Source organism: Ruditapes philippinarum, unplaced genomic scaffold (genome assembly GCF_026571515.1).
Source record: "Ruditapes philippinarum isolate M1 unplaced genomic scaffold, ASM2657151v2 ctg23_1_1_1_1, whole genome shotgun sequence".
NCBI lineage: Eukaryota > Metazoa > Mollusca > Bivalvia > Venerida > Veneridae > Ruditapes > Ruditapes philippinarum.
In genome coordinates, this window is record NW_026864815.1 from 491,780 (window position 1) to 517,837 (window position 26,058).

Consider the following 26,058-nt stretch of genomic DNA (forward strand, 5'->3'; position numbering starts at 1 on the left):
GATATATCAGGGGCGGCAACTGCGCCACTATACACCGATGCCTCGTATGTGTCGGCAGATGAGGATGAACCATATTTGACTTCATCACAAACAGAAATAGGAATGGAGTGGAAAGGTGGCAATTCAAAAATAGAATTTTATCGTAAGTACTAGTATATCAAATAAAAAGTGTAAAGCACTGTCCACTTCTCTTAGCTTTTATTTTTTATTTATATTAATAACATGGCAATTGTTTGAAGTCTAATGCCATACCTTTATTCAAAGCCAATACTAGTAGATCCATGATCGTATAAACTACAATACTTGGCAAAAACACTCTTTAACATCTCTTTTCAACAACTATTTATTTCAATTCTAACAGACACTTAAGTAAATATTTTTTGGTATTACTTTTAAATTCCTATTGTTAAAATTGTAAACAAGATCCAATAAAAGATTTGAGTAAGATGAAAAGTGACAGCGAACAGTGCAGAATAAATGTGAATGAGTCTATTCATGAAAAGATAACTATCATACACTAAAGTACCGTCTCAAGCAGAAGAGTTGATTTGTGCCTTAAATGTTAATTTGCTGAAACAAGATTTAAAAAAATAATAATTTTGACAGAATGGCAAATTGGAACAACTAGAAACGGACAGGACGTTTTTCCACCGGTTAAAGTTGGACAGAGAAAAGTTGGATCATCAGCTATTGTTCATGGAAAGCTTGAGTTTAACAGGAAAGCAATAAATAAATCAGTAGCGGAGTTTAGAAATATGACAAGTATGACGCCAGATGAAATACGTAACATTACCGAAACAGATGAGAAGGAAAAGGCTTTCTTTAACATGGAACCAGGTCGCTGTGTACATCAGTCCCTTTATGCTATTGGATATTCTCACTTGAAAAGTAAAATACAAGGAAAAACTGTTTGTGTTAAACGTAAGTATGATTTATTTCAAGAACTTCATCCCTTGATCTTACTTAATTGCTTGTAGTCATTTAATATATTTTGATCCAGATGTGTGTACATTTATTTCTTAGGAAAGGAAGATTCACAACAATCATTCAACATCTAATAAGGCTTCGTCACAATTTCCAAACTAAGACGTTACAGAAGTTGATTTTATTTTTCATTCTTTCTTATTTTTGATATTCAATATTTTTAAAGACTCAAACATCCATGAATTTCTATTAACACATGCGAGCAACAACATGAAATGTATAAAACAAAATTTATATATATTCATTTAATAAAGTTTAATTATCAATGCATATCCATGAAGCTAATACAAGTTTAATTTTTTTATTTAAATTTAGGTGTAAATGATATATTTCTAAATGCGACGCAAAAGAAAGTTGTGGCTTCAAAACCAAAGTCATCCGATAAATGGAGCGCAAGTGCAGTTCCTTTGTCACAAATTGCTATTGATGCCAGTCGTACGTATTATAGTAGTGGTTTGACTTGATTGGGTTTTACCTCACACCGACACAGTATAGGTCATTTGGCGACGTTCCAGCTTTACTGGTGAAGGAAGACCTCAGGTGCCCTTGTGTGCATTATTTCAGGCACGAATGGGTAGAATCTTCGACATTCCGTAAGCTAGCTGGATAGCTTTCTCTCATAAAAGAATCCAAAGTCACTGTTGGGATTCGAACCCACAGCGGTGAGAGGCAAGTGGTTTGAAGTCAGCGACCTTAACCGCTTGGCTACGGACGCCCCATTATAGTACTGTTTTGATAACGAAATATTATATCTGAAAAATAACAATAACAAATGATTTTATCGATAACTACTGGCCGGGCAGTCAAATAGGTTTACAGTTACAGTTCTTTGTCGCAGTTACCAGACAACCACATACAATTTTTACCAATTCTACCCTTATACTGCCCATCAGAATGGAGAATTTAATACCGCGGGATAAAATGGACAACAAAAGACGTGCCTACTGTACTCCGAATCCGCAAAATTTTTGTCGGTTACCTATATATAGAATTTAGATAAATACTATGTTCATGTACAAAGCTCGTCTCGGAACGTCTGAATTTGTTTATATTCAACTTGATGAAAATTCTAGGTTTTAATTCAAATTAAATGAAAATAAAAACCGGTATTTGAAGTCCATAATTCTTTTCAATGTTAGTTTTAATTAATTCATGAAATACCGGATTTTTTATTCTGAATTGTCGGCTTTACCACATTTATAGTAAAAATTCATGTTCTTTCAAAAATATTAAATAAAAGTGTAAAAGTAAGTTAATATGACGCATCTCTCTTAATAGTGATTAATGGTGGTTTAAGTCTAGGAACTTTAACAAAGGAGGATCTGTCTAGTGACTACGGAAGTGCTGCTACTGTCGACTACAAACCTTTCATCAAGGACCCGGCAACTTCACTTGATCAAACAACAAGACTTTTAAGAAACAGGTATAAACACTGACATCCTTTAAGATGAATGAAAGAAATATTATATACCATATTTAACACAAATTGAACACAATATGAATTGATACTATATTTTTTGTTTGTAACGCCTGTTTCAACACATTATGGTCATAGGTAGGTCTTATCGGCTTTACCGGAAAATGCACCAGACACATATATATTGACGAGTTCTCTCGCAAAGGAATGCAATAAATGATTTCTTAATTTGCAACAAGATTCAAATGACCTTTAGACACATTTGTCCGAGATTAGTTGTCTCTCGTCTGATGTTTGAGCCATCGACAAATGTAAAACGCATGTTCTTGGCTTTTCAGAATAAAAAAGTTATGTAATATGACATTCTTTGTATCGCCGTCCCCATTGGCTGAATACGAACATATAAAGATAAATATAACGGTGCCCAGTGGATGTGAGAAAGATCCAGATAACCAACCTGCATTAATGTTCTGGAATAGTGGTAACAATTATTCAAATACGTTTAGGTTTTCGTTGGTGTATGCTGTAAACGATATTGCAAAGTTATTTTTTTTTTCATTCAAACAAATTTTGATTTGATCTAATTGTGTATATTTGGCAATGATTCACCCCTCTGGATGGGATTTTTTTCTTGATATTTTAACTGGTGATAAAGCTGCTTAATAATTAATACTGAATTCTAAAACTTTCTTCAAATGCGACGGCAATGTGAGAATGTTTTTTTATAATTAATTATATACCCCGGTATATTTAATAAAAATTTAAAAAAAAACACACACAACCAAACAGCATAAAGAGTCTTTACTTATCTATATAAATGTAATATATAATGTTTAATATTATTTTAGACAAGGAGCAATGGGTTCATGTAGACGAAGGATGCAGAGACCATTTGACAGCTGTGGTTACATCAAATGTGTATCTCACTGAGGTAGGTTTGGTCAGTGCTGTGTATATTGATGATTATAAGTGCATAAACAAGTACTTATGACCTCATTGTTTTAAGAAACGTTCAATGAACAGAAGTACACATATAAAATACTAGTAATATATTATGTATTTACACATTTTTCTTAATTTTTGATATTTTATTTTGAAGTCATCTTTCGAATTTAAATTTCAGATATGCAAATCAAGTACGGAGACAACATCATTAACAAAGAGAGAATCTACATCAATGTACAAGTCTCCAAGGACTTTTGCTCTTTCACAAATTTCTCGCAAATTTCCAAATAACCCACCAGTTATAGTAACTGATGTTCTGCACCTAAAAGAAGATACTCCTAGTAAATTGCACATTAAAACTGTTGATTTAGAAAATGATACTCTTGTGTTTGAAATAACAAAGAGCCCATCCAACGTGATGTGTGAAATTGAAAATACAACTGGGTTGCTCAATTGTACATCTAATGAAGATTTTAATGGCGAAGATTCTATTACAGTCAAGGTTACGGAGACCGGTCTTCCAGATTTCGAAGAAGCTCTCGTTAATGAAAAGATAATAACTCTGAATGTATCAGGAGTTCCAGACAGAACGGATAGGTACTTTATAGATTTGAATGGTACAATTTATTCAGATATTCGGCCCTCCTTGAAAATGACGTTCATCCTCGATGCAAATCGATCATCTTCTTTTGACGCTGGAAAAATTTTGTTGGCAGATGTTGATGAAAATGAAGAGTTTAAAGTAAAAGTGGACTTTAATCCCCTTGGAAATTCAACATATGGACTTGTTAATTCAGATGGTTCTTCAATCGAACTAGAAAATATAACATCAAAGTTTTACAAAAGCTTACAGGCATACGGCGTAAGTTTTGAATTTTCTCCAGAAGTCAGTGGCAACATGAGTCTTAAATTCATCGCAAAACTAGCTGATAGCAGTTTTACTCCATCTGTTACAGTTCAGTTATTTATTCTGAATAATCCGTGTGTTTATGGTCATTGCAGTCCGCTTACAAGTGTTGGATGTGATGACGTACTACGATCCATATCATTTTCAGATTTCCAGTGTGTATGTCACCCTGGATATGAGGGTCAATGGTGTCAGGCCGAAACGAATGAGTGTCAGTGGGAACCTTGTGCTCTTATGTTTGACTGTGAAGATTTGATTAACGAATATAAATGTAACATTAACATACCAAAATTAATGGCCATATTGATATGTTCAATACTTGCTATTGGAGGGGCATCGTTCCTGCTTTGGAAGTTAGTAAATAGGTTCAAAACTTACAAAGTCAACAAAGTAACTCCTAGCACGTAAGTAATATCATAATATTTTAAATAAAAACGAAATAAGTTGTTAAACAGTCTAGATAAAAAGAATGTAGACAATTTTCTTAATCGTAAATACTGGCTTAAGCATGCAAGTAAATATTAGTCCTTAAACAACATCCGTTGCTATTTTACGAATTACCTGAGCTATGTTAGATAATGTGTCGTCTTTTGCCAAGTGCTGTTATGACCGAGGATATTACAGGATTTATTTCTTTAATAATGTACAAATTCATAGTCACTCTATGTTTTTAGAATGTGATGTATTCAGTATTTGAATTTGCTTTCTTCTTTCGAAGGGTTGATCTAAAGAGCTCAGAGATAAATGAGACATTTGAGATGGACGAAGAGCGGCCTACAACAAGTGCTTCAATATTTCTAGAATCTGCTCGACCAGGAACTCCTGCGGCTTCAACATTACTCGACGATTCCAGCAACGTTCCTGCAATAACATCATTTACAACAGCACCAGGTGTAATGCTTCCTCCTCACCATGCATTTAAGCACAAAGGGTTAAAATCTTCTAAACCCTCATTTAAACCTGGTCAGTTGCTGCTGTCGTATCCAAAGGAACCCATTGAGGCGAAGAACACGTCATTGAAAGCAAACGTTGAACATACAAGTCAGTCGCCGTTTAAGACCAATGAAGACCCATTTGAGTTTGATGATTCCTCACAACGGACAACTGAATCACGGAATACGGAAGTGGGCGGATTATCTGCTATTGACATCACAAAGATAGAAATATGACGTTTAAGGACACTTTAAACTAATGACTAGCATAACATTTTATGTTTCCTCTTTGTAGCGCATCTCAATGTTTAGCATTATGTTTCTATGTGTTATTGTTTAGTTTTGTTTATCTTTGTTAGAAGAACACTACACCCTTTTTCAAATGATATATGATTGATTGAGTTTGTTTATTCTTTGTTATGATACTATTTTGTTTATGTCAAAAGACTGTGAAAATATGTCTGCAATCGTTCCTTAATATTAATGCTTTTATGGTCAGACTTCATATTAAAGATTTCAACTGGGAATAATAGGTAACATCAGTATACTTGAATTGATAATTACTGGTATTGAATATACATGTTTCACCGTCAAAATTTAGCAAAATATTTAGAAACGTGCTCTTTATTTTATAGTATGCATCTGAGAACTTTATAATAAGCTAACAAAACTTTTTACAGCAGTACAATGTCAAACCATCTGAGGACTTTATAATTAGCTTACGAAAACTTTTTACAGCAGTACAATGTCAAACCATCTGAGAACTTTATAATTAGCTTACGAAAACTTTTTACAGCAGTACAATGTCAAACCATCTGAGAACTTTATAATTAGCTTACGAAAACTTTTTACAGCAGTACAATGTCAAACCATCTGAGGACTTTATAATTAGCTTACGAAAACTTTTTACAGCAGTACAATGTCAAACCATCTGAGGACTTTATAATTAGCTTACGAAAACTTTTTACAGCAGTACAATGTCAACACAGTATAAATTATATCTTCCGTGTGTTTGTACAAAAAAATAACGATGTCTATTTTTTGTTGCTTTTTCGTTACCTTTTTGCAAAGCTAGTATTAAAATGTATTCATACGTGTCGACTTCTTGTTTTTGAAATATTCTTTAAGAGCTTCTTTGACAAATCTATGTTTATTAAAGACAGAAATGAAAGGCCGTGCCTGGCTGAACACAATTTTACTTCATGGGATTAGATAACATACCTTTGATTAATGTTCTGCTTATCGTTCTGTTACATTGCAAGCGAATCTTATCAGCAAGAAACAGGTGATTGTGTTTTAGTCTGATTTAGTCCTGGATCAACAAAAATTTCATTGGATAGGAATTACGCTTGCCTTTTTACAAAATCGGTGCCGATTTCTTTTATTCTATTTATTTTAGATATATTTGACAATCAAAATACTACATAAACGAGTATTCACTCTCTGTGTGGTACTTGGATATATTTAATATAATACAAAAAAGTAAAGAATAAAGATAATCACAGGTGTATTTCAGTGGCTCATTAGTTATGGATTTTAGCTTATCTCATCTACCTAAAAAATCATTTTACATAATTTATTCAATATAAATCATTTCAAACACTATTTAAATGCGTCGCGATTAGATGTGAGAACCAGCCTGTCTACAATCGGAGCCATGCTTGTTACCATATTATGTATATACGTGCTTAGATTTTAATGCGTTTTGAGATCCAACCCTAAGTGTCTGTGTATAAAACCCGAAGTACTGAGAACTATTTCTTATACGGCACTTAACTAGAACGAAACGGTAAAATTTCAACAAGAAAAGAATACATTTTTCTGAACAAAATCATTTCTTTTAAATTATACTGAAAACTTCGGGGTCTAAGCTTAGTATAATGCGCATTTTTGTAAAATCTTCATCGCGGTACACTACTATGATTAAGGGTAATAGTGCCAGCTCAGACGAGCACTATATCTTTTTGTCGGACAGCTGACGTCATTTTGAATAAGGCCCGCTGACAATTATATAGATGAGGAAAGGAAAACATAATTATAAGGTATTTTCATTTTCTAAGGAAATTAAACTTCCAATTTAAAGTAACTAGAACGTATAATTTTCAAGTAAAAGTTGACAAATGTGACATAAATTATGGCTCTGGTGTCAGCCTCGGTCTAAATCTATTTGTTACTTTGGTAAAATAAATTTATGGGAAAAAAACAAACAAAAAACTTACAAATATGGTCTGAATGTACAACTATATGGTTGGTCGAGTTAAATATTTTCTAGTACGTCTATTTAATAAAACATCGGGGAATAAAAATTTGCCATGCCTTTGACATTTGAAATGTACCCCTTGTTACCTTTGAACCATTGAAACATTATAATAAGATCTCGATTATATGAATCAAATCTGATCCAATCTATAGAGTGAAATTAATCTATTAAAGAGAGATAATTATGTGTACAAACTTGGAAATTTTGTATGCAGCATTGTCGAACTTGGAGATGAGATAAATTTCATCAGGTACCAAGTAGAATCATAATTTGCTAAAGAGTTCTCTTTAGCATTTCTAAATACTAGATATACACAGCTATGATGGGAACCATGCAACGGACATGTCCAAATATGGTACCGTATGTGTCACATATATTATACATGTACTAATTTTCTATTCGTTGAATCGTATTAGCACTTGATTGGCGTATATTCTAAGGAGAAAAAATATAGGTTTATGATAAAATGTTTTATTCAGTGGTTAACTTTAATCAACATATAAGTATATATGAGCCGCGTCACGACAAGACCAACGTAATGCGTTTGCGACCAGCGTGGATCCAGACCAGCCTTAAAGACGGGGGTGATTTGATTTATAACCACAACTTAGTGTAATCTTTTAAACTTGATATATCAAATCATTCATACATAATGTTGTGTAATTTTATTTGAATGGCAGAAAGTTGCTGATGCTCAGAAATAAAAGTTCCTGATAACTGATGTATTCTTTTCGTGATTGATGCGACAGTCAGCTTAAATGTTGAAAGCACTTGCTTGTGTTGTAATGTTAAAGATTGATCCTGGGTTATTTTTTCTGAACGTTGAGATTTGACCCTGCCAACATTTAACCTTAAACTTTGATAAAAATATCGTTGAGATTTGATCAGACCTTAAACTTTGAATTCAAATAGGGGTAATTTCTTTGACGGTTGGTTAAATTTAAGTTAAACGTTAGAAAGCGTCAATTTGTAAACGAGAAACACTCAAAAACTCCCATAATTAAGCTTCTTAGAAATTACTTTAAAATGCCACTGAGAACTCCTCCGAGACAAGCTATATGATCTTTATGTTGGACAGAGGAACTGTTAACTTAATTAACTTAATTTAAAGATCGATCCCTTATCATTCAAAATCATCGCTTATTTCTTGAAAAATATACAATAATAAGTGTTATTTTTTGTTTGCTTTGGGTTTTTTTGTTGTTGTTTTTGTTGTTGTTGTTGTTGTTGTTGTTTGTTTGTTTGTTTGTTTGTTTTTTCACAATTAAGCCTTCATGTCACATGATTACAAACGAAACCTACGAATGTATTGAGCGAATGCGGAAGCGTGACATATTAGGAATAAGGCTCTGCGTGGAGAAATTTTACCACGACTTTCTATAATCTAAATAGTACGGTAAAGTTTGGATTTAAAACAAACGGGTTTATTTACATGGGCTCTTTCACTGATATTTTATATATAGAATTTGCAACAGCAGTTCGTTCAGATTTGCTACCGGCGCAAAGAAAGGATGCTCGCCATGTGTGCGTGCAGTTATAGGTTCGATTTTTATTGCTTATTTTATCATCAATGATTTATTATCCTCCAACATACACCTACATTCAAGCACCTTTAAAGAAAAACGTAACATATAACGAGGTTAGGGGGCATGCCGTTAAGCTGTCGAGAAAAAAAGAAGGGAAAATCCAAATGAATAATCACTGATATTTAAAAATGCAAAATTGATAAGTCTTAATAAAATCCTTTTACAAAATTTAAGTTAAGTATTTAACTATTAAAAAAATAATATAAAACGACCAACACAGTCAAACTCTTTAATCTAAAAGATAATATAGCAAGTCAAAATCTTAAGTTTTGAGTAACTGATATCTTTCCCGAATAGCTTTCGGCAACATAACCGTGTTTTGCTTTATCACTTTGTCACCGTCGTGCTTTTTAAATAATCTGTCTGAAATGGCATGCATGGCGCTGGCGGTAGAACTGCCGCGTCTTAAACTGGTGTGTCGTATAAATCAGGATTGAAATCTAATTCTGACAGGATTTCCCGGAATAATTCCCTGAATCTTTTATATCATAAACTTAAATTATTTCTAAATATATTTAAATTTTTTCTTTTGTGTAAAGAAAGAGAAATAAATCATTGCTAGTTTTAATATTCCCTTTTTAAAGTAAAGACTTAGCGTATTATAAGGACATGTTACTGTTTTCGCGATAAGGCCATTCTGTCCTTGTTCGTTTGATCCGTTTTACTTGGATCTAAAGGCCCAGTCACACCACCCGAACTTTGTTGTAGCGTTCCTTGAACGGTAGGAAAAGGGGACCGAATTTCGACAACGCTAGTCACCGCGCATAAATATGAAAAAAATCGAAAACACGGTCGTTGCCTTAGCGGTGCACCTCTAAAGCCCGCGTTGCTATAGCGTTGGCTTAACGGTAGGAAGTGGTAGCAAGCGTTGGTTGAGCGTTGACACGAGCGTTGATGTAGAGCGGTGTTCTGTGCATTCGGGCGTTGGCTCGGCGGTGGTTTAAAGTTGATTTAGCGGCGTACTGCTTTTGACTACGGAGCTGAACGAATCGCTGTGATAGAATTTCCAAATCGGCTCTTGGTCCATTTCTCCCGGTATTTATAGACAAATTATGGTCCCGCTCCGCAACCTCCATACCAACGAAAAACCAATTGAAGTTCATCACAACAATGGATCGCTGCTTCAACGCCCTACACCGTTCCAACAATCCCGTGTTCGCTCGTAAAACGCTTACAATCGCCCACCAAAGTTTGTGCAACGTTTAATCACTGCCCGGGAAAAGCTGGCGAAGCAGCGGTGGTCTAGCGTTCGAGTATTCTGCGTTGGCCAAGCGGGCTCAAGCGTCCATGAACTTGCGTCCAGCGGTGCCAAACTTTGACTGTGCGTTGTTGGGGCGGTGGTAAACTTTGCCGCATCTAAACATTTGTGCAGCTCAAAACTTTCGGAGCGGAAGAAGGGACCATAAGCGGTGGCCGAGCGTAAAGAGCGTTGCCCTAACGGGGGCCAACTTCTGATGAACGAACGGTAACGAGCGGTGATGATTTTTTTTCACCGCTCCAGGAACGCTCCAGTTAAGCTGTTGCGGTGTGACAGGGCCTTAATACATAACTCCAGGTGATCTTTGTAAACTACGCTAGAAAATTTTTAATTTCTTAATTCTGGAATGCGAAGAAATCCGGCAAAATCTGTTACAACAAAAGTTTATGTCCTTAGTTTGTACAAATCTACAGCGTCAAGCGGAAGGATTGTAAACATCTTTGTAATGTCTTCAGATGTCAAAACTTTTTTCTTATCTACAGGTGAACCGTACAACTTTTTTGCCGCAGTTAAAACTGAATTAACCGTTTTTGACTCACATAGGTTCTTTTTAAATCAATGAAACTAAAAACAAAGCAATGTGAAAATCCAAGACGGGATCTATTTTAACTTTTTCATCTGATTGCACCATGCAATCCATTTTCTGAAGTAAGACGAATATAATTTCCTGGTATTGTCAGATTTACTTTAAAGCAATATCTCGGGTAATTTATTTATTTGCTTTTAAATTTTGATTCTCTTTATCTTTCAATATGCCAAATTAAAAAATACACTGTATCTGACAAAGTAAAATAATAAACAAATTAAGCTGGAAAACTTGACTCCAATTACCTATTTTGTTTTAATTTGAGTGAACATCAATTATTTTATACATTTCAATTTAGTTGCACAGCTTTTATCACACGTGTCGAAATAACGAGAATTCCTACTCGCCATGGCGAGAAAATATAAATGTTTATACGCTGCAGAGAAAACAACTTTTAAAAGTTGTTTATAGAAAAGCACAAATCGACAAATTTGAAGTAGCAAACTTACATAAAGTTACTTAGTTCGGCCTCTGAAATTTTTTTCAAGAAGCAAATTATTTGGTTTTCTAAATTTGGGACTGGAACTTTGTGACTGACCAATGTCAACAAAATGGCGACTGTGTGGTCCAAAAATCTTCATGACGTCAACAAATAGATTACGTCACATATTTATCAATAAAAATATCAATTAAAGTGATGATTTTCATTATGGTATGTGTCGGAATAACAGGTATGTCAGATTAAGGTGTAATAATAATCTCAATGACATATTTGAGGAAATATTTTAATATAAAAGCTATGATTTCAACATATTTTATATTTATTACGGTTTATTACGGTTTATTTACTGTAAAAGAAATAGATAAGTAAATAAAAGTTAGTGGACTAAATCAATTAGATGAAAGTTACATACGCACCGTTAAATTATTTTCAAAATGGCTGCTGCTGGACGTGGTAGGGGCCGGGGACGAGGTTTATTAGCTAGAGAACTGCCAGAAGATGCCCAAACACGGCCTGGAAGTATTGCATCAGAAGATCCTAAGGTTGTTTTCATTGTTATGCATAGTCTTAAAGTATTTTCTTGTCTAAAATGATTTTTGAAGCTATTAATTTGATTCGTCTTGTTTGGAGAAGTGGGTGGAGTATCATGAAAGATTAATCAGGAGTCCAAAATACGTTGTTCTTTTATCAGCTTTATTCATATTATTCTGTAATCAATTAACGCTTTGTATCCCAGTTTACCAGTACACACTCACTCCACATGTCTGAAATCAAAATGCATGTAGATCTATACATATATAAGGGTACCTCATGATTATCTGCACACTCTCAGCACTGACAGCGTTTTCTGCAATACCGCTGCAAAACATATTTTTCTTCTGCTGACACATGAGGTGGTGGTCCAGAATGAAAGGGTATTTTTCCAAGCAATATCTATGTCTAGGTGTTTCCACCACAGACAAATAATTGACAACTCAATTGCATTATTACAATGTATTAATGATTAAATCACTCATGAATCCTTTTTTCGTGGGGTAACACAAAATACATACTGGTTGAAGACCACCAAAACTGGACAACCATCAAACCAGGACGGCTGTGAAAATTCATGATTTAGGGTTTTTTTATTTGTTCAGTGGTTCTGCCGCTTTTATATCAACAGTAACTGCATGTTTGTTCTATAATTAAGTAAGTAAATTTATTTCAATTTTCTTGAATGGTAATATTTTAATGTCTTTCAAGGACGCAAGAGTGCAATGCCCGTCTGACCTCTTATACTATCTATAATCATTTGCAGAGTGAATAACAGAATATCCAAAACTTCTGCATTTGCTGCTGAAATATTTTATATCATGTTAAAAATAAAAAAAAATAAAACACCAAAGCTTTTATTGAATTTAATCACGGACATATCTGTCCGGACACATTGTACTGATGACATGTGTGGACAATTTATTGATACCCTCCTTCACAGGCCTCAGATATAAATATCAAAATATTAATCAGAAATAAACAAACTAGTATGTTAGTTAGGAGAAGAACATAGCTGTACTGTGTCAAATTTTCAGATCTCTAACTTTAAAATTATAAAATCTGTATGGAAAAATGTTTAAAAAGTGTCCGGTTGGTGGTCCCCAACCAGTAATGTTTTAGATTAGTTTATGACCAGGGATCATCCCGGAAATGTGGGCAATTATTTTCAACATTATGTCATTAATGATTTGAGAAATTTATATATATTTCTAGCATTTCTTGAAATAATTCTTGATGATTGTAACTATGTTTTTCAACAGCATATACAATCACTTTAAAACACTTAAACAACGCCAGTTTTTAGTTTTTAATGATTAATGTGTCAACAGGCCAAATAAGTATTATGTTCCTGTTAGATAATACTACCATTGAGTTTAATGATTAAATGTGTCAACAGGCCAAATAAGTATTATGTTCCTGTTAGATAATACATTATACTACCAGGATGATTATAAGAATGACTGTATGATGATAAAATCAAAGAAAGGGTAGTCAAAGTTTGCACAGGGAAGACTAATTTATTGCTGTTGTGGAATCATAAATTTTTATTGATAAAAAATTTAAATTATCAATAATTTATTTAAAATTTAATAAAGGTCTGTTTGCCAGTGTTACTTTTTTATGGGTAGTTTTGCCAAAACCCTGCTAAACTTTCGAGAACCCAAGCCTTAAAAATTTTTTTTAAAAATTTTGGTATGATGCAAATTGTCAGTGATTTCACGTAACACTTAAGTTAAATCTAAGTTCATGTCTGTATTAAGGGGAGAATACTCTGTCATTAGTTACTATACAGTTTTAGAATTATAGCCCTTTAAACTGTGGAGTATTCTTTGATTGTTTGATGACAAATATTCATGTCTACAAGACTAGTAGTTCAAACCCCACACAAAGCAATTTTTGTTGTTTTTTTCCTTGTATATATATATTTTGATTTTTCTTCAATTTGAATATTCTTATCTACAATGTATGTGATATGAATATAATTAGAAAAAACACAAGAGTGATTTTGAAGTACTTAAAATGATATATATATCATATGGCTCTGTCCAGATTGAAGGATTGACAAGTCTGTTGAAGATTTAGCATAGTATGAGATTATGAAATTTTCTTTTTTCTTATATATTTAGGTGTCGGAAAATGGTGTAGAAGTGAAGAAAGAAGGAACATCAAAACAAGACAGTCTTCTAGAATTACAACATATTCTTAATAATCTAACTCTAGATGTTAGTGACCATGATCTAAACGAGTTGTATCAGTTAGCCGAATCTGCTTCTTTTAACACAGACAATGATATAAAACTATGTGTAACAGAACAAGTATATTCCTAAATTCACGTCAGCACAGGGAGTTTTGCTAAAACCGGAGCTTTTATATGTGAAAAACTTGCATCGTTGGAGGTTAATGGAACAAAGTTTAGATCTTTGTTGCTTTCAATGATTCAAGCAGATTATAAAGGTACTAAATTCCAATGTTTTTTATGCTGTTGAATGGGGATGGCATATAGTTTTTGCAGTGTCTGTCCCAACTTTGTGTCTGGTCCATGTCATTTATGGATGAATTTTGAAAAAAAAAATGCATAAATATGCTGCTTATTATGTCAAAAATCATGATATGATAGTGCATTGATAGTCATGTCCAGTCTATAGCATATCTTTGTCATTCAGTGACAGATTTTGTTTTAACTTCCCTTAAATATATTTTAAAGAAATATGATGAACTTGAACAGGATTAAGGTCACAATAAGACTATTATGACATAGCTTCATGAAAATTCATTAATGTTCATATCAAGTCATGGATTTTGTCATTCATATATACATTTTGAAAGAACTAGGCATGCTTTTGTTGTACATTGGACAAAAGCTGTATGAAAATTATTTAAAAAGAAACCTCTCATTGTTGAGAAATACATCAATCTACATGATCTGCAATGATCCAAAAGGGTATTTGATCCAAAAAAGATGTTTCAATAAGTGAGGTTGTGCATAATACTTTGTTGCGAATGCAAATCATTGAATGTTATTTCAACTTCTGTTGTTGTTGTTATATTTTACAGATAAAGACAGTCTCCGTTCAAAATCAGTATCAAAATTTTTAAACATTTTAAGTTTTATGTGTCAAGTATTTGGCACAATGAGGACAGCAGGTGGAGAAGTATTTAAACCTCTAGTCTCACCACTGTACGAGTGTTTTTTAATATGATTCTAGACAGTGAGCAATGTGATAATGATTGAGTATGAATGCCTTAATGAAACAAGTAAGTTAATACCTTCCGTTTTCAATGCGTTTTTTTAAATTTTTAAGAAAAGAAACTGATGCTTTATGGTCTCAAGACCTCCAGATTTGTTAGTTTTAGTTCTACAACTGCAATTCGTCAGTGATGATTATTGTGTTAATAATATACAGGTACATGAATGTTTGATGCAATGTCTTTATTTCCATTTAAGTGTTAATGTTAGCTAATTTTAGTGGGAAAGGAGATGATACTGAGTATGCTGAATCTAAAATCTTTCAATAGTGACTTATTTGATGCTGCAGAGTACTGTTTTAAGAGCCCATATTACCAGATTTTATTTTGAAAAAGAGTTGATCTGGTGCTGGATTCCAAGAATTTTAATATTTGACTGGTGTTGAGTTTAATAAAGCTCATGTACTAGTAATTTGTTTTGCAGAGTGCACACATCCAATGTTGTAATTTGTTTTTGAGAGTGCAACATCATGTTGTAATTTGGTTTTGAGAGTGCACAATATCAGATACTGTTATTCCTGTCGCAAAACTATTTTTGGTGTGTAGGGAATCTGCTTTGCAACACTTTGGTTGCTATTAAATCAAATATATCTGTTTATAAAAATGTATGTTTTCTTACTTCAGTTACAGTCAATTGGAAGAGATCTAGAACAAAGTGACAGAGATAAAATGGAACAAATGATGTTTAAAATCAGGTCAAAGGTCATTAGGAATGGGTAAGAAGGAGCATAAATATTTATTTATTTATAACATGATGTATAACTGTATTAATTGGCAAAAAGCACCAAGAGCAATACAAGGTTTAGAAAATTTGACAATGACTTGAGTAGCTTTTTGGAAAACTATAACAGTAAACCAAAAGTAAAAAAAACTTTTGAGAAATGAAAATAAAAGCATTCCTTGGGAATAATAGGTCTTAATAAAGTCTGTATCACTATGACTAAAATCTTGGCATTTGCGTTATTACTGTATATCACATTTCTTCAGACATCTTATGTTAACATGTGGTTATTATAGCTGACTTTGATTCACTACGCCCTCAAATTTTATGCCCTCACTACTTGGAGCCCCTCACCGCTATGGGTTCGAATCCCGACGGACTTTGGATTCTTACATGTGAGGAAGCTATCCAGCTAGCTTACGGAACGTCGGTGGTTCTACTCTGGTGCCCATTCGTGCCTGAAATAATGCACAGAAGGGCACCTGAGGTCTTCCTCCACCAGTAAAGCTGGAACGTCGCGATATGACCTATACTGTGTCGATGTGACGTAAAAACCCAAAATAAACAAAAAACAAACAACAACTACTTGGGACTGATGAGTGGGGGGGGGGGGGGGGGGGCTTATAGATGTGCCCTCGTCTGTCAGATCTATTGTCTATAGACAGATAAGACAGTTGATTGAGATGCAAATGCATAATATGGCCTGATTTTTAGAACTTGAATTTGTTTAAATAAATTAATACACATGGTCAAATTTAGGCAAAAAGGAAAGGCAGCTAAGGATTCTCATTCACCTAAAAAATTCAAAGAACTTTTATATATGAGCCCATCAATGACAAAAGCAACGATAAATGGGTTTGTGACCCATGCATGGATCCAGACCAGAGCCTGCGCAATCATCCGCACAGTCTGATCAGGATCCATGCTGTTCGCCTTACCAATCCTATTACAAGTAGAGAAACTGATAAGCGAACAGCATGGATCCTGATCAGAAACTGCGCAGATGTTGCAGGCTGGTCTGGATCTATGCTGTAAAAACCCATTATGTTGGTTTTGTCATGACGCGGCTTCCTAATTAATTTTAAAAGTGGAGATGTGGGTTAAAATATACAAATCTATCTAAATTTTCAAACAGTTTACAAGAATGAGGAGGACAAAGCGCCATTTTATTGGAAACTGATAATCTCAGAGTTCCATGGAACTAAAAAATCATATATGAATTGGGTATTTTAATTTTCTTTTTAATCACATTTCAAGGGGTCCTAACGCCACAAGCAAGATGTACATTACTGGAGATCATCGAATGGTCATTGGGTCGAGGCTTGGAAAGATTTTGGCAAGAATGTGTAGAACGATTTTATTGTGATAACGATGATGGACAATTTTAACAGATTAACATCTTCATCATCCTAAAAAAAACACCGTCTAATGGCTGTATAACTTTAATGTTACTTAATCTATATGTAAAAATGTGTATATGAATAGAAATATATAACAGAAAAACCAAATTTTTTAAAGGAACTGATAATGAATCAAGCTAGTTTATGGAAAGAATCGGTTGTTCTTTCTCGGGTACCAAAGCTTGGGGTTAGCCCTGAAAATAATGCACAAAGAAGCACCTGAGGTCTGCCTCCACAGTAAACAGCTGGGAAGTATTCATATGAGCCCTGTCACGACAAAAAACCAACATAGTGTGTTTGCGAACCAGCATTGGATCCAGACCACCTGCGCAGTTCTGATCCAGGATCCATGCTTGTTCGCTTGTCAGTTTCCTCCACTTGTAATAGAGTTGGTAAGCGAACAGCATGGATCCTGATCAGACTGCACGGATGCGCAGGCTGGTCTGGTTTGATCATGCTGGTCGCAAAACACACTATGTTGTTTGTTTTGTCGTGACACCGCTCATATGACCTATACAGTGTAAATGTGACTTTACATGTAAGTCCAACAAAACAAACAAATTGATTAAGAAACTAATTAAATGGAATGTGTTTAACTTGTTTATGGTAAGGTTTCCGGACCTTGAAAACTTTTGGTTACATTCCTTTATTGATGTATAGAGAGCATAATTACAATGTCACTCACATGAAATGGTTTTTATTTGTGATGAATCCTAAACATTGTTAATAACTGAAATATTTTACCTTTAAATGCTTAATACCTCAAATGGACGTGTTAATCTTTCAGTCTGGATAAAAATAATTATCTTTTTTTTTTTAGCTCACCTGTCACAAAGTGACAGGGTGAGCTTTTGTGATCGCTTTTCGTCCGGCGTCCATCCGTCCGTGAACTTTTACTTTAAATGACATCTCCTCATAAACCACAAAGCCAATTTCATCCAAACTTCACAGGAATGTTCCTTTGGTGGTCACCTTTAAAAATTGTTCAAAGAATTTAATTCCATGCAGAACTCTGGTTGCCATGGCAACCAAAAGAAAAAACTTTAAATATCTTCTTTTAAAAAACCCTAAGAGCTAGAGCTTAGATATTTGGCATGAAACATCTTCTAGTGAGTGTCTACCAAGATTGTTCAAATAAAAGCCCTGGGGTCAAAATTGGCCCCGCCCCAGGGGGTCATTGATTTTCCCTATATGCATTTAGTAAAAACTTAAAAAATCTTCTTTTAAAGAACCCAAAGAGCTAGAGCTTAGATATTTGACATGAAACATCTTCTAGTGAGTGTCTACCATGATTGTTCAAATAAAAGCCCTGGGGTCAAAATTGGCCCCGTCCCAGGGTGTCATTGATTTTCCCTATATGCATATAGTAAAAACTTAAAAAATCTTTTTTTTAAAGAACTCAAAGAGCTAGAGCTAAGATATTTAGCATGAAACATGTTCTAATGGGTGTCTACCAAGTTTGTTCAAATAAAAGCCCTGGGGTCAAAATTGGCCCCGCCCCAGGGGGTCATTGATTTTCCCTACATGTATATGTATATAGTAAAAACTTAAAAAATCTTCTTTTAAAGAACTCAAAGAGCTAGAGCTAAGATATTTAGCATGAAACATGTTCTAATGGGTGTCTACCAAGTTTGTTCAAATAATAGTCCTGGGGTCAAAATTGGCCCCGCCCCGGGGGTCATTGATTTCCCTTATATATGTGTATAGCAAAAACTTAAAAGTATTCTTTGAAAAATTTAAATAGCTAGAGTTAAGATATTAAGCATTAAACATCTTCTAGTGAGTGTCTTCAAAGTTTGTTCAAATAAAAGCACTGGGGTCAAAATTGGCCCTGCCCCGGGGGGTTATTGATTTTCCTTATATGTGTATAGGAAAAACTTAAAAAACATCTTTGAAAAAACCCAAATAGCTAGAGTTTAGATATTTAGCATGAAACATGTTCTAGTAAGTGTCTACAAAGTTTGTTCAAATAAAAGCCCTGGGGTCAAAACTGGCCCCGCCCCAGGGGTGTCATTGTTTTTAACTATATGTGTATAGTAAAAACCTAAAAAATCTTCTTTAAAAAAACCCAATGAGCTACAGCTTAGATGTTTAGCATGAAACATCTTCTTATGGGTGTCTACCAAGTTTGTTTAAATAAAAGCCCTTGGTTAAAATTGGCCCTGCCAGGGGTAGGGGAGGGCAGATCATTGTTTTTCATTATAAGTGTGTACATCATGAAACGTCTTCTTATAGGTGTCTTCCAAGTTTGTTCAAATAAAAGCCCTGGGGTTTAAACTGGCCCCGCTCCGGGGGCCTACATACAGGTGAGCGACCTTAGGGCCATTATGGCCCTCTTGTTTGGTAATATTTCACATTAAACAAATGTATACTGACTGAATAGTGAACAGAGCGGACCATTACCAGATAGCATGGATTTTTTAAATGATTTTGGTCTGCTCTATTTGCAAAGGTAGAATCAGTTTTGTCAAGGGTAAACAAACTTGATATCTATCCAAAATATGTGGATTGTAATGATCCATTTATATTACTGTAATTGTGTTGTTATCGTAATTCTTATATATTCAAAATGGCAATCTATGTTAATTATGTATTTATTTGATTACTGTACAGTATTTTTTTCACACCAGGTAAATCAGTTTTACTTTGTACAGCAAAAATTAAGCAATAATTGAAGTGTTTTGATGTATATTTAATTTAAAATTGTGTTAACATTTTGAAATTAAGTTAACATTCCTGATTGTTGTTAATGGTTTTTTAAAGGCAGCATGATTTTGATTTTTGATTTAGTTGGGAAAAGTTAACGTTAAAAATATTTTTGATTGTTGTGAAATATGAACATTATGAGGATTTCAGTGAACCGATGTTTTATTGTTTGATATTGCATGGTTAATAGTGCACTGTGGGATATAGTGTCATGAAATAATGCATTAGTATACATGTAGATGATACAGTAGTTCCTGGGTTAAGCGCTTTCCTATTTGATACCTTTTCTGTTTTGAGAAACAATCAAGCTAGCTTACAGGCCATTGGTTGTTCTAATTAGATGCCTATTTTTGCCTCAAATAATGCACAGTGCATTACCAGAGGTCCACTCCACCAGTAAAGCTGGAAAGTCGCCATATGGCATATACTGTTTTGGTGCGACGTGAGATCTAACCAAAGAAAAAGTTATCCATAAATACAATGTTATTTCAGGTTAATGAATTGCATAGGAAACTGAGAGTATTAGAAGTGCATTTATAAATTGTTGAGAAATCTCAAGAGAAAGCATTATTATACCCCCGCACAACAAAGTTGTAAGGGGGGTATACTGGAATCAGCTTGTCCGTCCGTCCGTCCGTCCGTCCGGCTGTCCGGCCGTCCGGCCGTCCGTCGGTTTTTCTTGTCCGCCCAATAACTTAAGATTCCTTTGACCCTTAGTCTTCATATTTGGCATGGAGGTTAGTCATGATTAGTAGATGACCCCTATTGATTTTGAGGTCACTAGGTCAAAGGTCAAGGTCACAGGGGCCTTGACTTCAAAAAGCTTGTCCGCCCAATAACTTAAGATTCCTTTGACCCTTAGTCTTCATATTTGGCATGGAGGTTAGTCATGATTAGTAGATGACCCCTATTGATTTTGAGGTCACTAGGTCAAAGGTCAAGGTCACAGGGGCCTTGACTTCAAAAAAGCTTGTCGCCCCAATAACTTAAGATTCCTTTGACCTACAGTCTTCATATTTGGCATGGAGGTTAGTCATGATTAGTAGATGACCCCTATTGATTTTGAGGTCACTAGGTCAAAGGTCAAGGTCACAGGGGCCTTGACTTTCAAAAAGCTTGTCTGCCCAATAACTTAAGATTCCTTTGACCTACAGTCGTCATATTTGGCATGGAGGTTAGTCATGATTAGTAGATGACCCCTATTGATTTTGAGGTCACTAGGTCAAAGGTCAAGGTCACAGGGGCCTTGACTTCAAAAAGCTTGTCCGCCCAATAACTTAAGATTCCTTTGACCTACAGTCGTCATATTTGGCATGGAGGTTAGTCATGATTAGTAGATGACCCCTATTGATTTTGAGGTCACTAGGTCAAAGGTCAAGGTCACAGGGGCCTTGACTTCAAAAAGCTTGTCCGCCCAATAACTTAAGATTCCTTTGACCTACAGTCGTCATATTTGGCATGGAGGTTAGTCATGATTAGTAGATGACCCCTATTGATTTTGAGGTCACCAGGTCAAAGGTCAAGGTCACAGGGGCCTTGACTTCAAAAAGCTTGTCCGCCCAATTATTTAAGATTCCTTTGACCCACAGTCGTCATATTTGGCATGGAGGTTAGTCATGATAAGTAGATGACCCCTATTGATTTTGAGGTCATCAGGTCAAAGGTCAAGGTCACAGGGACTTTGACTTCAACAAGTTTGTCCGCCCAATAACTTAAGATTCCTTTGACCCACAGTCGTCATATTTGGCATTGAGGTTAGTCATGATTAGTAGATGACCCCTTTTGATTTTGAGGTCACTGGATCAAAGGTCAAGGTCATAGGGACTTTGACTTCAAAAAGTTTGTCCACCCATTAACTTAAGATTCCTTTGACCCACAGTCTTCATATTTGGCATGGATGTTGATCATGACTATAAGGTGACCCCTATTGATTTTGAGGTCACTGGGTCAAAGTTCAAGGTCACAGGGACCTTGAAAAAAAAAAAGCTTTTCTTCTCAATTGCTAAAGAATGTCCTGTCTGCAATGTATTGATTTTGACATTTTCACATTTGAAGCATGTAGAATACATAACTTAGCAATGCACTGGCTTAGTAACCTCAGATTTGGCAGGGAGGTTGTCCTTGTGCTCTAAATGGCCACTGTTGATTCTGACAAAGTGGTATGCGGGGGTATTCACGCCAAGATAGTGGCAGTTCTAGTTACATTTAAAAAAAAATTAAGGATGACCTCAAGCTTAAGTTGCTCTAGTCCTTACCTTTAAACATTTGTTAACATATCACTAAGTGTTGTACAATATACATGTATGTCTTGTAAATTTGTAAATATCTCTAGAATTAGCAGGTAATGTTTTAGCATTATGAAAGTGTTACATTTTTTAAACAACAGAATTTTGAAATTTTTATACCCCCTCACAACAAAGTTGTAAGGGGGGTATACTGGAATCAGCTCGTCCAGCTGGCCGTCGGTTTTTCCTTGTCCGCCCAATAACTAAAGATTCATCTGGCACACAGTCTTCATATTTTGTATTTAGATTGGTCATGATTAGTAGATGATCCCTATTGATTTGAAGGTCAAAGGTCACAGGGGCCTTGACCAAAAAAAGCTTGTCCACCCAATATCTTACATTCCTTTGACCCACAGTCTTCATCTTGAACATTGAGGTTAGTCATGATTAGTAGATGACCCCTATTGATTTTGAGGTCACTGGGTCAAAGGGGCCTTGACTAAAAAAAGCTTGTCCGCCCAATAACTTTAGATTCCTTTGACCAACAGTTTTCATATTTGGCATGGAGGTTAGTCATGATTGCTAGATGACCCCTATTGATTTTGAGGTCACTGGGTAAAAGATCAAGGTAACAGTGGCCTTGACTAAAAAAAAGCTTTTCCATTCAATTGCTTAAGAATGCTTTGTTCAACAGTCTTCATATAATATAAATAATATAATATAAAATAGATTTACCAATTAAATCAAAGAGCAAGGTTTACCGTACAATACACCGTGTCCATCTCTCTCCACACTGAAACAACTTCCAAATGTACAAATCTACCAGCACAGATGTGTACCAAGCTGTATTTCATACCATATCCTTCTTGCGAGTATATAGGCACTGGGACTCTCGAAGAATTGATAGTCTCAATCAACTTTCACAATGCACGTCAAGTACTCCAATACTCGGTCACTGAAAACAGTTTCCGCTTAATAACTTAGTATTAATCAACCTACAGCTGTAAAATTTTATAGGATGAACAGCCAAGTCCAATACATGACACCTATGGATTTTAGGGTCATAAGGTCAAAGGTCAGGGTCACAATGATCTTTACACTGAAAATTGTGGTTTCTGAAGCATAACTTAAGTTCCATTTGGCCCACAGGGTTCAAACTTCCTAGGATGATTGTCAATATTGGGTAGAAGACCCCTATTGATTTTGGGGTCACAAGGTCAATGGTCAAGGTCACAGTTACCTTAAAACTGAAAACGGAGGAGTGCTTTTTGAAGAAGGTAATACTTTATTTAATTCCCATGTCTTACAAATGCTTCATCCTTACTTAAAAAAAAATACTTTCGGGCATATAATGCTCCGCCTAGGGGTGCTCTTGAGTGATCACCATGTTTTGCATTCTCTGTATTGGAAATCAGGGGAAAGTGTTTTTAGCTCATTTTTAGCTTGTCTGTTTTGAAGAAAAAGGCAGGCTTTTATGATTGCTGCATTGTCGTTGCTGTTGTTGTCATGCAAAAAAAAAATATTTTAAAAGTTACTAACAGGAAACTTTGGATACTTGCTTATCATGACAAGGTGCGTTTCTAAGATAACTTAGATAAGGGACATTACTCTGAAAGCTATATTTTTTGGGTTATGCTACTTTTTAACTTATTTTTTTAATGCCTTTTAAGTAGAATGTTGAAAACTACAAAAGATATTAACATGAAACTTGGAATACTTATTTATCTTGACAAAGCTCAGTTGTTAGACAGGGAGCATAATTCTGAAAGCAATATTTTTAAAGTTCTGTCCCCTTTTAACAAAGATTTTTTCTGTGGTCAAAATTGGTTATGGATAGTTATTGCCTTTAACAGACGAGCATTAGCACTCTCATTATATTGTGGTGATTGGCTAATATTTTGGTGCAGTTAAATATCTGTCTTTTGACATTTTATTTTGTGCTTTTTTTGTCTGATGTACATTTTGTATTAGATTTCATTATTACATGTATTGTGATCACGCTGTCACTTTGTAATTTATTGGACACTTTTCAAATAAAGATGCATTTTTCTTTTTTATCTATGTTAATTTTTCCTTTAATGTGTGTAATGAGCTTTTAATAAGCAGTATGGGTTTTGAACTTGGGTTATTGGCAAGAAAGTGTCAAGAAATAACCGCAATTTGCATTCTACAACAACACTTGACTTCTGACTTTTTAAACATTGTCAGTGATACATATTATACCTTAAAGCATATAATGTCTATTGCCATAAACAAATATGACGTATACAAAATATTTACAAACATGTACATTTCAGACTGCTGTATTAATATGATATATATATATATATATATATATATATATATATATATATATATATATATATATATATATATATATATATATATATATTAAACTACAGCTCCAAAAAGTAATTGAAAAAAAAAACCTGTATCTTTTCTAACATAATTTAACGCTACAATGTATTTATAAACGAAACACGCGGACTTCTCTCTCCCCCCTCGGTGTGTGCATGTCCCGCAGAAGGCAAGATTTGGCAGCTTGGATGATTGATCACCGAGGACGCGTTGTCTGTTTAAGGTCCGAACGCTGTTGTGTGGCATATAGGCTAGATCCTGAAATGCTTACATCGGGAGTTAAGCTTCTAATGACTCAGCTGCAGATGTCCTGAATAAAGCCGAGGGGGGAGGGGGCGACAAAGTAGGCAGGGACGACGAGGGATGTGTACTTGGGTGCGTGAGCCCCTAGCACAGAGAGTGACGACTTGAAAGGCAGGCCCTTAGCTGGCATAATAGCCCTTTTCAGGGCTACCTTCTCCTTTTCATACTGTTTCAGTTTACTGTACATTTAGGTTCTCATTGACCGCCTTGCAGTGACCTACTTTTGGCCCAAATTCATATCTTTGGCTAATTCTCTGTGGAAATTGCATAGAGTTAAATTATCTACGCTTTGTGCTTCAAAATAAACCCTTTAAGAGCATAACTGGTGAGATATCAGAGGTTCGTACCTGACAGCAAAGCGGCATATATTGCCTAAAAGGGCTGATGGATCCTCATCAAGCATAGATTACCGACCGATTATCCAACGAACTTGCAGATTGATATATCTTTTTTATTAAATGAGATAAGCTTGTTTCGTTTGGCCAAACAAATAGATATAATTATATGATAGATAGATAGATAATTTATTGACTTATACATTCAGTACATAGTCATATTACACACATTTATATAGTACAATCAAACACAATATCATGGTACATGAACAAAGTTGTAGCACAAATTTTCAATTTACATATTTTTGGAGAATGAACGTTAACACCATTTAGTACTAAAGTGAGCTTATCTATTATAAAGCGTTTACATTCTTAAAAATAAAAAAAAAATGGATTTTAAAAAACTTAATCATATGCTGTTTGATAAGTTCCATTTAACAATGTTTCATACTAGACACATTATCAATAATTTCAAAGAAATAAACAAATACACTTAAACTACAACGAGACAAATTATACATTGATTTACAGAGCAATTTAGTAGTTCAATTCGATGTTTTGTAGCATAATACAAATATTTACCTAAACCTTGATTAATTCAGACTTCTTTTCAGTACTTAATAAATTCAATCAATTTGAACATACTTGGTATTCTGTAGTAGTATTGCTTAATGTAAAGAGAACGTATATTAGAGTAATTATTACAAACACATATTAAAATGGAATTCCATCTTTATTTCATTACTATCGCAAAGCTGACATATGCGTTCCTCTCGGGTTAATCTATTAGCACCATATCTACCCTGTTTCAATCCGAAGTTTTATGTGACGATAATCTTAATCTGCTATCCCCAATTTCTAAAAGTTCTGTTATGGAGAACTTTCAGGTAGTTTGCCATTTTCAAATGAGTTA

General features: G+C 34.6%; 2 protein-coding genes across 2 annotated transcripts; both read left to right on the top strand.

Moving 5' to 3' along the window:
- Positions 1–572: 572 nt before the first annotated feature.
- Positions 573–5,622, top strand: LOC132726936 (uncharacterized). Its single transcript, XM_060712351.1, has 7 exons — positions 573–921; positions 1,300–1,419; positions 2,263–2,407; positions 2,740–2,882; positions 3,250–3,332; positions 3,525–4,657; positions 4,972–5,622. The coding sequence occupies exons 1-7, from the start codon at positions 756–758 to the stop codon at positions 5,420–5,422; spliced, it is 2,241 nt and encodes a 746-aa protein (XP_060568334.1). The 5' UTR covers positions 573–755; the 3' UTR covers positions 5,423–5,622.
- A 6,020-nt stretch (positions 5,623–11,642) lies between these two features.
- LOC132726940 (CBP80/20-dependent translation initiation factor-like) lies at positions 11,643–15,817 on the top strand. The gene is made up of 5 exons (XM_060712354.1): positions 11,643–11,859; positions 13,978–14,152; positions 14,195–14,305; positions 14,906–15,042; positions 15,722–15,817. Exons 1-5 carry the CDS (start codon positions 11,752–11,754, stop codon positions 15,815–15,817), a joined length of 627 nt encoding a protein of 208 aa, XP_060568337.1. The 5' UTR covers positions 11,643–11,751.
- Positions 15,818–26,058: the final 10,241 nt, after the last annotated feature.

Coding starts and splice junctions, on each gene's coding strand:
- LOC132726936 (XM_060712351.1), top strand. CDS start 756: ATGACAAGTATGACGCCAGATGAAATACGTAACATTACCGAAACAGAT. Junction 1,420..2,262: donor AATTGCTATTGATGCCAGTC/GTACGTATTATA, acceptor CTCTCTTAATAG/TGATTAATGGTGGTTTAAGT. Junction 3,333..3,524: donor CAAATGTGTATCTCACTGAG/GTAGGTTTGGTC, acceptor TTTAAATTTCAG/ATATGCAAATCAAGTACGGA.
- LOC132726940 (XM_060712354.1), top strand. CDS start 11,752: ATGGCTGCTGCTGGACGTGGTAGGGGCCGGGGACGAGGTTTATTAGCT. Junction 11,860..13,977: donor TTGCATCAGAAGATCCTAAG/GTTGTTTTCATT, acceptor TTATATATTTAG/GTGTCGGAAAATGGTGTAGA. Junction 15,043..15,721: donor CACCACTGTACGAGTGTTTT/TTAATATGATTC, acceptor TTCTTACTTCAG/TTACAGTCAATTGGAAGAGA.